This window comes from Zingiber officinale, chromosome 9B, assembly GCF_018446385.1.
Source record: "Zingiber officinale cultivar Zhangliang chromosome 9B, Zo_v1.1, whole genome shotgun sequence".
Taxonomy (NCBI): domain Eukaryota; kingdom Viridiplantae; phylum Streptophyta; class Magnoliopsida; order Zingiberales; family Zingiberaceae; genus Zingiber; species Zingiber officinale.
The window spans coordinates 40576858-40590141 of NC_056003.1; the positions used below are offsets into that span (position 1 = coordinate 40576858).

General features: G+C 36.6%; 1 protein-coding gene across 1 annotated transcript in view; it reads left to right on the top strand.

The window, feature by feature from the left end:
- Nucleotides 1-13284, top strand: part of LOC122023580 (5-formyltetrahydrofolate cyclo-ligase, mitochondrial-like) — a 31083-nt gene that overhangs the window by 13881 nt on the left and 3918 nt on the right. Inside the window, exons 2-5 of the mRNA XM_042581755.1 lie at nucleotides 4755-4895; nucleotides 5668-5832; nucleotides 6990-7031; nucleotides 7105-7150. Coding sequence (XP_042437689.1) covers nucleotides 4755-4895; nucleotides 5668-5832; nucleotides 6990-7031; nucleotides 7105-7150 — 394 coding nt within the window. The remainder of the gene's footprint in view (nucleotides 1-4754; nucleotides 4896-5667; nucleotides 5833-6989; nucleotides 7032-7104; nucleotides 7151-13284) is intronic.

The window sequence follows — 13284 nt, forward strand, 5'->3', positions numbered from 1 at the left end:
TGCAGTGAGTTCATCCATAATTAGTGTAAAAGATAGGGACTTAGAGTGATCCTCGATGTAACCCTATCTTTATTGGAAATACTTCATTCACTCCACCTGAAGTCTTTACTCCGGTCGTTACATCCTCATACATATCCTTAATTAGTTTAATATATGTTACGCTAACACTCTCTTTTCTAAAATTCGCCATATAATTTCTCTTGGGACTCTATCATACGTTTTTTCTAATCTCTCGATATTTTTTAATTAATCGTCTCAAAAGATGTATAGCTTCTATTGTCGACCTTCCGGTATGAACCCAAATTGATTTTCGGTCACCGTCTCCTTAATCTTTTCTATTTTTTTCTAAAGTTTCATAGTATGACTCATTAGTTTAATACCCCTATAGTTTGCACAATTTTGTACGTCTCCCTTATTCTTATATAAGGGAACTAGAGTACTTATCCTCCATTGGTCAAACATTTTTTTCGTTTTCAATATCATGTTAAATAATTTTGTAAGCCATTCAATACCTTGCTTCCCTAAGCACTTCCATACCTCTATCGGAATATCATCTGGTCCAACGGCTTTTCCATTGTGCATCTCATTTAAAGTTTGTTTTACTTCTGAAGTTTGAATTCTACGATAAAAATTAAAATTTCGATGCTCATTTGACCTAATTAAATTACCCAAGTTAAGTTGGTCTCCTAAACCTTCATTAAAAAGTTGATGAAAATACCTCTTCCACTCTTTTATTTCTCCATCGCTTACTAATACCCTATTACATTCATCTTTAATACATTTTATTTGGCTAAGATCTCTTGTTTTTCTTTCTCTCACTTTAGCTATTCTATAAATGTCTCTTTCCCCTTCTTTTGTATCCAATTTTTGATATAACCATTCAAAAGTTTCATTTTTTGCTTCACTCACCACTTTCTTAGCTTCTTTCTTGGCTATTGTATATTTTTTATGTTTTCCTCATTCTTACAAATATATAATTCCTTATAAGCTATTCGTTTTTCCTTCACTTTCTCTTGTACTTTCTCATTCCACCACCAAGATTCTTTACTTAGCGGTGCATGCCCCTTTGACTCACCGAGGACACTCTTACTACTATTTTCAACTTTGATACCATCTTATCCCATGTTGTATTAGAGTCATCGTATATTTCACCTAATGCTTGTACTTCTACCTTCTCCTTAAATATATGTTGCTTCCCATCCTTTAACTTCCACCACTTAATTCTAGGAATTGTATATATTTTCTTTCTATTGATACTATGTTTAAGACGTATATCCAATACTACTTAGTTAAGCTTTCTTCGAGGATGACTTTCAATCTTTACAAATCTTTCTATCCTTCTTCCTAACCATAAGAAAGTCAATTTGCGATTTATTATTCCCACTTTTGAATGTGACTAAGTGTTCTTCTCTTTTCTTAAAAAACGTATTAGCTAATATAAGGTCATATGCTATCGCAAAATCTAATATAGTTTTCCCTTCCTCATTCCTCGTTCCAAACCCATAACTCCCATGTACTCTCTCATATTCCTCATTTTTCACTCCGACATGTCCATTTAGATCACTTCCTATTAAAATTCTTTCATTTGGTGAAATATTTTGTAATATTTCATCTAAGTCCTCCCAAAACCTTGATTTGGTAGCTTCATCTAATCCTACTTGTGGTGCATATACGTTAATTATGTTCATAGTTTCTTTCGCCACTATTATCTTAAGGGCTATAATTCTATCCCCTTTTCTAACTACTCCTACAACTTCATCCTTTAACAAACTATCTACAATAATACCCACTCCATTTCTTGTTTTACTCTTTCCAGTGTACCATAACTTAAAACCCGTGTTCTCTATCATCTTTGCCTTCTCACCTGTCCATTTTGTCTCTTGTACACACAAAATATTAATTTTTATCCTAATCATCATATCTACTACCTCCATTGATTTACTAGTGAGAGTTCCTATGTTCCAAGTTCCAAATCTTAGATTATTAGTTTTCCTATCATATTTGTTCTTATCTAACCTATTGTGTGAGAACTCTTGCCTATTTAACACTACACCCAAGTTCTCATGGAGATGTAGCGGTCCTTGCTGAGACGTTACAGTCGGATCCTGTAACGCGAACTCTTGCATATTTATCACTACACCCGAGTTCTGGAAATGTAGCGGTCTTTGCCGGACCCTGCAACGCGTTCCTTCCGGGGAACAACCTAGCATTAGCACAATAGTTTAATGGATTCATTCATGAAATATTTGCCATAGTTTGACGCTGGCTGGCAACCTAACGCAACCCTCCTCCTTTATCTGGGCTTGGGACCGGCCATGACCGGTCATCATGGGCGGAGTTCCGAAGTATACTACAAATATCATAAAAAAAAAATCATATTTGGTTCAATTTCTCATGGCTCTTCAAGACCACTTTGAGTTTGGACATGCCTCCATCCTTTACATGTCTCCTCTTCGTACTGTAGATGCTGCATTAGCAGAATTACTAGTCAAGGGGACTAGAAAAGAATCACTAGTGAAAATGTATGATTCAATGGTGCTTGCTCTTCCACCGAAATTGTAGGATATCTCTTACAATTGCAAAAATATTTTGCTTACAATTATACTAGTGTCCGGTGAAGCTAGAGGGCATTTGCAAACAAAAATCTTTCTGCTGATGTTGCTGCCCAACCCATCATGACAGGCAAGCGGTACTTGATCATGGTGCTTTTGAATCATATGACGTTTGTTTCACCATTTGGAATTTGCTTAATGACCTCATCATGTGGATAATTCTTGTTCTTTATTTCAATGACATGGCTATCATGGGCAATGATTCTCAGGGCATTCTTCAAACCAAAAATTAAATTATTTTCAACAAGTCTTTGATTCAAAGCATCATAATCAAAGTATCAATTATCTGTCATGGTTATACTAGCAGCAGTATGAGGATTAGAAGTATTATTAATGGAGATTGCTTGGTGAATCATTTCTTATGCATCAATAGTGGAAGGAGTTCTAGTAGGATGTTTGGTGCAGCAGCAACAGTAGAAAAGTTTGAGCTTGAGCTTGCAGATGCCCTTTTAGACTGCATGTTCAAGAGGCACAATTCTGAAGTGTGTCCAAACTCTTTACAATAGTTGCATTGGGCAATAGTATTATTATGAGTGAAATGCCGTATTTGGTGCAATTGTGGCACTGGATCTGAGAGATATCTTGTGATATGTGTGGTGCACCAAGGACCACTGAATCAAATATCCACACAAGTGATTTCTTTCTAGTCTCCTTACCTAGTAATCTGCTAGTGCAACATCTACATTAGGAAGAGACTTGTAAAGCATGGATCCACGTACCAAGTCACAGTGATATTGAAGAGCCATGAGAAATTAGATTATATGTGATTCTTCATGATATTTGTAGCAGATTCTGTGTCAGCTATCTATTTAGGCTCTATGAGTTCAGGTTAATTTCAAATGAAAAACATTTGAGAATAGAACTCGACAGTAAACTATTCTAGTTCCTGCTTCAAACTATGAATATAAATTAGTATTTTAGGGCAAAGTTTGTTTGATCATATGTAAGCTTAAGGATTTTTTTTTTTTTAACTTCCAAATTTATTTAATTGTATCTTGATAGATGGACTGATGGTGTTGATGATGCATGTCATAATTCTATAATCATTGATTTCTCATTCTCCATTATCTTTTACAAAAGATTGGACATTGCCAACAAAAAATTGCCATAATCCTTTACCCTTGAGGAATATACTCATTAGATAAGACCATTGCCTGTAGTTTGTACCATCAAGTTTGATCAGAATCAGCTGGGGCATCTTGCTTACCATAACCGCCAAACAAAAATAGGATCTGCAACTTAGGAAATAAGACAGATGGATGAACTACTAGTTGAAGCGATGAGGGGGTGTTTAGTCTTAGATGTTTTGTGGATCTTTCCCTAGAACACAGGTGTGCTTCATGATGATGGATCAACCGATGGCACTGAAGAGAGAACATCGAGCGATGCAGCAGCAAGTGGATGGTGAAGGATGTGGAAGAAATATTTCTCATTGGCAATGAAGGTCCTTTATACACAAGTTTGTACAAGAACAAATTGGAAAGACTGTGTTTGGAAAATACATAGAATTGATAATATAATTATGGGTGAAATCCTATATGGTAGTTATATGTCTCCACAGCTGTTGAGGATGTTAAAGCTGTGGACTAGTACAAATATTAACAAAAAGCATGAACAAGTTGGTAGACAAACTACTTAATACATCGCACATAAGTTTAACTATCTGGTTTTGATTTTTGATAGTGGAACCAGTTTCATTGTAGCCACTAAGTTATGTTATCTTGTTTGTCAACCTGTACTTGATTGACTACCGTTAAACATCCTATCTTTCGCCCAGCATAATCTTCAAACCTTATGGCACAATCAGTTGACATGATTAATCAGCACCATAACCAACCCTACAGTGCATCTAGGCCTATGAATCCAAAGACTATTAAGCATCCTGGGCTTTTCGCCTCGAGATTGAACATCAGTGCAAGATTTTGCAATAAAATACTTGGTCAACTTCAAGTGAATTATGCCTTTGTTATAATGTTAGGAAGCTTGCTGTTTATTATTTATTTAAGTACTTGTGCTTCTCTTCACACACTTATAATTTTCTTTTGATCTCCTCTGACATTCTTAACACTCTTTAACACTCTGATACTGATAATGCTTCACAATTGGTTAGGCATCTAATTAGAGAATTCTGTTTGATTTCAGATTCAGCAATTCAAAATTTTGTACTTGATTCTTCTTGGTTTCAGTCTAGTAAAGGGTTATGTGCTTACTTAAGTTGTGAGACACTTCGTGAAGTTGATACATCAAGAATTATAGCAGAAGTTCTGAAGATGTCAGATGCTGGTAATTATCTCAACCACTTCTGTTTTATTCTTGTTTTTTAGTTATGTTTAATTCTCAGCACATGTATTCACTGTACCATCAGACATTTCAGTTATTTTTTAAAACTAGAGTATATGCAGAAATTCTGATGGTGATTTAAGTATGCACTGACTACTAGTTTCTTGTAAACCATGGCTAATATAATGCATTTGCCTTGGCTACAATACGACTTCGAGCTTATTCTACATACACTTTTCCAATATTGTTTCCTAAATTTCATGTCAAAACCTAAGTTGCCAAAGGGTAAGTGTGCATAAGTGTGGCAAATGAGATGTTTACAAAATTCATAGGTACTCACTTATGCAAAGTTAGATGGTTACTATATGTTTTGTGTTTTTATAGGTTGTTTAGGTTCATATGCAAATATTTTATATGGAATTTTGAATTGGTTATGTTGATTATTTTGCTTTGTGAAGTCGTAAAAGTAAAATCTTTTTATATGGATTGTTTAAATTGACTAATTTGATGTATTATGTGGTATTTTTCAACTTGTGCATTTTCTCATTGGCAGTATTGTGAATGCTGTCAACAAAAGTGATAAATATTCTTTCAGTATAATCCACATATGTAATATAAATCATTTATTGAAGACAACTAAATAACATCAAGAAACCATTCTTTTGTGAATCTCCAAGATACTTATGCCATTCTTGATTGTAGAATTATGTTCATCATTTCCATCATTTAGGGTATACAGTATACACGTGTGCTTACCGTCCATTTTCAAATCAAGAACTTGACATGCAGATAAAGAAAAGCCTATATGTTCCAAGGGTGGAGGATAAAAATAGCCATATGAGGATGCTCAAAATCTCAACTATTAATGACTTGGTAGCAAATTCAATGAATATATTGGAACCATCGCCTATTGATGCTGCTCAAAATGCACGTGAAGATGGTAAACTTTCTAATATCACACACTCTTTCTTGGTTTACTTGCTTGTTTTAAAATTATTATTGATTATGTTATTAATTCCAATATTGTTTTTTTCACATGTAATGCCTTATCAGCAGTGATAACTTGGTTACAAAATTGACTGTCTGTGTTGTACAACAGTACAAAGTTTTGCATGCTAAGTTGAAATAACTTTTTTCTGGTGTGCGCTTGTAGTTATAGTAATGAACTGGTCTTTCTAGAACAATCTAAGTAAATCCGTCCGACCAATTAATAACCCAAAGCACTTGTTTTTATTGGAATTTGAAGCTCTGCTGCATGCCAAGTTTCTACCTGTTGATCTCAAACTTAATCTAGAATCAGAGCCCACTTTAGTGATTATAGTGATGTTTTCAAATGTTGGCAGTGCCGACTAAACATTCTATTTGTCAAAGATTAAAATCCACATTGTTTTGGATATGAAGCACAACAAGCACAATAGTCTGCTTGATAAATATAAAATGATCAAGGCAATAGTCTGCTCCATTTAAACTATTTTGTATTCAATCATGCGGCTACTCAATCTAAATTAACATGGCTGTTGTATAACTAATAAATTTTAATATTTAACACGTAAAAATACTCCAATAGTATTCAATGTTTAATAAAAAAATTCATCTAGAAATAGGCAGTAGTGTCTGAAGCAGATCAAAGCTGTCTTTAGTTGATTTAAACAAATAAATAGCTTAGAAATGTTTCTTTTATACTTCTAGAGATGGAAATAGGTAATACTACGTCCATGTTATTTTAATGCAAGGGTAACATGTAGTTGTAGTGGGTCACACCTTGAGAAAGGATTCAATGTAATTTATGAGTAGTTCTCAGATAGTGCCTGTGTTTTTTTGGCTCAGCTTCTACCAGCTTGCATTTCATATGAAGCTAGTAAGGCATATTTGCCTTGTTTTAGACAATTGTTTGAGAAGCTATTATCTTTGGTAGCCAAATTGCATACTTTATGTTGCCTCCTGTGGACAAAGGATATTTTGGATATTCATGTCTAAGTATGAGAATCAAAAAAGTTTTTTTCAACTAATGTCTCATTGATACTGCATCATGAAATATGTCAGAAATTCAGACTCAATGTAGATAGTTGACAATGCTTTCACTACTTTTCATTGCAGTTATGCTGGCAAATCAACCAGTTGATCTCTTACTTTTACCTGGTAAACCTGCATGTCATATTTTTCTAACATCTAAAATATGTTTCAGTTTCATCTTTTCAATTTCAATATGCAGGACTTGCATTTGATAGACAAGGAAGACGTCTAGGTCGTGGTGGAGGGTATGATTCCAACGTTTGTCATTTTAATTTACTATTAATTGACTCAACTTAATCAGAATGGTTGCTGAATAACTTGCTTGTCATGCTCCACATTTTTAAGTTTTCTGTTTTAATAATTCAGTTTTATTGCATGCACAATATGCTGGGAAGACCAGGTTTGTTACTTGTTATGCCTAAATGCATAATGCTTTGAAGAGTTAACCTTAAGTGAATGGAGATCATGGAGACTTAAAAAAATTGCTGAAACTGTATATTTGAGCGCTAGGTGATTGAAATTAGGAACTCCTGTCTTGTTCTGCCTAGTTGTGCACCTTTGGACCTCTTGGAATTTGTGCACTCTTTCTTCATGTCTTTGGAGATGATCCATAGTTGTCTATCATTCACAACCTGCTTACATGCATGAAGAGTTTTCCCTATTCTAGTTTCAGGTGCTCAAAATCTTCACGTCCCTGGTAATGATTCATCTTCAATACTTGGATGTTTTTGAAAAAGTGGATGCCATAATTTTCTGTGTCACCTATTCACCATCTTTAGGTCTTAATTTTTAATGAATAGGGCCATCACACACCTATGGGCTCTCTGTTGGAACCGAATTCAAAATTCGGATATTGTGTTTCTACACCCTTATGTGCAGCGAAAATTTAAAATTTTATTTTATGATTTAACTATTAAATCACAGGAATGTTCGTATGGATTTTTAAAACAAATATAAGCATGATCTTTAATCTAAGCATGCATTACAATCTAATCATTCAAGTAAGATCCTAAAAGCATAATAAAGATAAACTATCATGTGATTGATTCATCTAATGCTCATTTAATTATTTTATTTAGAAATGCAAAATATCTAATTCAAACATACAGATCATTTAAGCATAATCTAAATAAAACTATTAATATAAGCATCAATAAACATGTGAATCAAAACATAAGTAAAAACATACCTTTCAAACTACCTTGGTTTTGCGATGTATTGAACTTGTACTTCCAACGCCTAATTCGGTCCACGATCGGAATCCCCTTTCCAACGTTTGATCACACTAGTGATCAAGTGTCGTTTTACGTTGAGACGATTGAAGAATATTCCTCAAAGATGAGGGACCAGCCACCTAATTTCCCTTCACAAGAGGCTATCCAAAGTGCTCTCAAAAGGGATGCATCTTCCAACAATTGCTAGGTGCTAGGCGGCAACAATTTGCATCTCAAATAGGAGAAGCAATGACAAGGAGATGAAATCTGTCTTGATGGAAGAGAGGGAAGAAGATCTCTCTTCTTCCTTTGAGAGGTAGCGGCAACAATGGGAGATGGGCTGCCAAATTTCTCCCAACAACGATCCAGAATTTTCAAGAAGAGGGCTGCTGAAAATTCTCCAAGGCACATAATTTTCTTCCCTTGAAAACTCCAAGAGAATTTTTCTTCTCTTGAAAACTCCAAGACGATACTACGATTCTCTTTTAATACTTCCAAGAAAAAAACTTCTTTTTTAAGAAGTCACATCTCTTTTCTCTTGATGGATAAAACGTGGAAGTGAGGAGAATAGGATGTGGTGGAAGTGGGAAAGGTGGAGAACGTGGGGGAGATGGTGGAAAAACTAAAACAAAATTATTTTTATATTTTTCTTCCTCCTTTTTTTTTTATTTTCTTCCCATGATGCAAAACTTAATGTGATTGCATTTCCTCTTGGGCTTGAGCTTTCAAAACCCATTGTATCTCTTCCATCTTAATCCATTGGATGTAGAACCTTTTTTAGAATCCAATTATGTGAGTCCATCATAATCATATCAACGATCCAAAATTACCAGTGTGGCGAGCACACTTGCTTACCATTATGATAACTTAAATCCGATTTGTAGACTATGTGTGGAACTCTTCCACTCTCCTTGTTTCCATTAATTGGAAATCACTCAAACTCTTTTATGAATCATAACATTTGATCATATCAAACTTTAGTTGTCAATTCACTGTTTGATTATATCAAACTTTCTTCGCTGAATTCAACTACTTTGAATTTGACTTTCTCAATGAGAAATAGTGAAGCCAATACTTGTGTAACCTTCAATGGTTCAGGGATATAAATAGTCGTGGGTCCACAACTCTTTGTAATTCAGGACTATACTCTTCCTTTTATCCGGGCATACCCTTAATAGCCCCATCCAATGATCAACTCTTTGATCATAGGACGTCAGATCTAATTCTAATTAACACTCAATGAATTATGGTAAGAGCGTCTAGCAACACCGCCCTATGATTCCCTACGTATCATTTGCCTATAAGAACTGGTCGATTATGATTAATGTACAGTCCGGTCCCTTTATCTCATATATCTCGGTCGAATCTACAACCATTCGTCCATCGAGGATTGTATATTGATTCGATAACCACGTGATATATCTTATAGTGATATCGCATGTATAACTAGGAAACTCATTTCTTAAAATAATTCTTTCAACTCTGATTAGAGACTTTATACACTATAGAACAATATATTATATAGGATATCTACACCCGTGAGTGTGTAGTGAATCCCCGATTACAATACATTGACTCCTATATATTTCGTTATTACACTCAATATCACCACCTGATGACCCTAATAGAGTCGATAAATAAGTCAAAGTGCAGCTCTAGCATATAGAGTCTCAATGTTGTCTCGGGTCGTAAGGACTATTAATGTACAACCACAACTAATGACTTATTCACTTGATAAATGATAACCATTTAGAAAGTTCGTGTGAGGGATGTTCGATAAACTCATCATATGATCACCCATCTGTATATTTGAACATCTCTATGTCTTTATCAATGAAATGTGGTACACTACATCACAAATGTTAATCTCTAGCTTGAGCGTAGGGATGGCAATTTTCCCCGCGGGTTTGGGGCCCCACGGGGAAAACCCGAAATGGGGATGGGGATCTCCGATTTTTCGGGGATGGGGCGGGTTTGGGGCGGGTATGGGAATACTATCCCCATCCCCGAACCCGCCCCGAATATATTATTATTAATATTAATAAATAATAATATGATTTTTTTTAAAAAGTATTAATAATAGTGTTAATATTAATATTAAAAATTTTGAAAATATTATTATTAATAATATTATTAATATTGATATTAATATTAATGGTTGGTGATGAATGATGATGATATATGTTCTTCAGTTTAGGAATACTTTCATAAATCATATTGTATAATTACTTTAAAAGGAACAAATAATTAAGTGGAAAAACTTGGTCTAACAACTCAGATCATTTTGTACTCTTCTCATTCAATTTCGCTGATGCACAAGGAACCTGAAAGCTCAGCCCATGTTTCATAACTTGTCGTGACCAAAGTTGTTCTCTAATTCGGTTCAAATACTAAATTTGAGAATGGGGCGGGGATGGGGAATACTAAAATGAAAACGGGGCGGGGATGGGAATGGCAAACCCGCCCCCGCCCCGCCCCGTTGCCATCCCTACTTGAGCGGCCTTTTTTCCTTGTTTATCAGGTGACCCAATTGACTAGGAACAAATTTAGAATATATAGTAAATATTGATGTATTTCATGATGGTCATCATATATACAAATCACAGCTCACTATAATATCAAGGACTTTTTCTATGCATCTAGCATGAGTATAAAGATAAAGTAAATGCTAAACTGAATTGAATTATATTAAAATAAAGGTTGTTTATTTACAAGAGTCAATCAAACTTTAGCCAACAGTTGATTTTGCAAGGCACCTACTCTAACTACACTCACCAATCCAATTTGAAGCATATTTCTCAAGGTTCTTTGATCTTTAGCAGTCAAAGACATAGAACAATTTTTCGATATGGCAACATCAACTTCACACTTGATGAATTAAGTGTGGTAGTGAATGCTACATATTGAACTGAAGCATATGAGAGAGTTTTGAAATCTTTGCATCTGTAATCCTGAGTTTGTTGGCGACAGAAGACGATATCAATTTGGACAAACTACACCCTTGATCTTATTAGAACAGAATGCATTCGTATAAATCTTGCTCAAGAGGATGAACGGGAGCTTCAGCAGGCAAAAGTAAATGGATGGAAAATCTGACTCTGAGATATATTTGTTGTGACATTAACAGGTTAGCATAGATTTGTTGAAATTAAAAAGCGAGGATAGATTTTATAGAAGTAGTAAAGGCTGGGATGCTATAGCAATTAATCTTTTTTAAAATTTTCTATGAAGTTTATAGAATGCAAGTTAATTAGGGCAAAAATCAAAGGGCACCCCAAGTGGAAATATCAAAAAGACATCTCTGTTGGTCCCCGTGGGTGTTTTGATGTGATCAACCAAGTTGATTAGGTCCTGTTTTGTTTGATCCCTGTGTCTAAGTGTGCAGGAACTTAGGAGCGCAGGAAATCGAGCGGAAGACGCAGCTAGCGAGAAGGACGACCCGGTAATGGAGCCTACGGGCTCGGTGCGTCCGAAGGACGAGAGAGCTGCGGAAGAGTACACCGGTGGGCGAGAAGAACGTGCGCGGCGTTCGAGGGACTTTAAGCCGGGGAGGAAGACTGCTCGAGGAGAAGGCCGGAAATTGGGTTCGGGTGAGCCCTATTTCGGTTGGCCGAAATCATCCAAAAGATCGGAGCGTCGGAAGTCAAAGCGAAGCAAAGAAGCAAGCTGGAATTCAAGATGCCAGCTTGGAGGCGCCTCCATCAGGCTTGGAGGCGCCTCCAGCTTGAAGGCGCCTTCAGCAAGGCTGAAGGCGCCTTCAATAGGTCAAAATGACCATTTCGAGCTGCGGATAAGGTTTTATCCGCTCACCCCTTGGAGGCGCCTTGGACCCCTATTGGAGGCGCCTTGAACCCTCGAGATCAGATTTCCAGAGGCTATTTAAAGGCCCCTGGAGCTAGGAATTCAATACAACTGAAGCAATCAATTGCATAGTCTTTCCTAGCAATAGTTCTAAGCTTCAAAGTGTAAAAGACTTCTCCGCCTTCAGCAAAAGGAGATCTTCTATTGCGCTTTTGTCACTGCCCTGGATTAACAACCCTCTTGGTTGTAACCAAGTTAAATTCTTGTCTTCTGCTTAATTTCTATTTCTTTATTTGTTATTATTTTTCTATTGCTTTTCTGAGTTGAAATCCGAGGAGGGTATAGTTTATTTTTGATTTCAGCAATTCACCCCCCTCTTGCCGGCCTCCGCTGCACCTACAATTGGTATCAGAGCCAGACCGTCTCAGAAGGACTAACCGCCGACTGAAGCAAAACGATCAAGACGATGGCCGGAGCAAATATTCATCCTCCAAAGTTCAATGGAGATTTCGCCACATGGAAGCGAAAAATGGAGGTATTTTTTAAAACGGATTTTGATATTCTTATTACAATGAAATATGGTTTTGCAGCGCCGAAAGATAAAGAAGAAAACACATGGAACAAGAAGGAGCAAGCCGATTTCGTCGCCAACGGAAAGGGTGAGTTCCATCTACTCAGTGTACTGCCACCTCAGGAGGTAAATCGGATCGGAAGCTACGACTCCGCGAAAGATCTCTGGGAGAAATTCCTGGAGCTTCACGAAGGTACCTCCGAAGCGAAGCTAGCCAGGTGCGACATCCTCCGGACCCAGTTGACGAACCTCCGAATGAACCAAGGCGAGAAGGTAGCGCAACTCCAAGCAAGGATCAAAGAGCTGATCACGCAACTAACCAATCTTGGAGAAGAAGTAACGAACCGGGACTCGATCCGATACGCGTTCAACGCCTTCCCCAGAACTCCAGAGTGGGCCTCCTTAGTAGATGCGTACTACATCTCTAAGGACTTCGAGGTAAGTACTCTAGAACAACTGTTTTCCACTTTTGAACTTCACGAATCTCGAGTTTCAGAGCCCAATGGAGTAGAGAAGACCAGTCAGAACATTGCCTTAAAGGCAAAAATGAACAGTTCTGACTCCGAAGCCTCGGTTGACGAATCAGAAGCGACACTACTGGTAAGACGCTTCAATAAAATTTTTAAATCTAACAAATTTAGATCGCAGAGGCATGAGAGAAAAAGAAGAACGACTCGTTGCTACAACTATAACGAAGAAGGGCACATCAAGGATGACTGCCCGAAATTGAAGAGCAAGCAAAAGGAGAAGGCAAAGACCAAGTACAAGAAACTAGATTCCTCCAACAAGAACC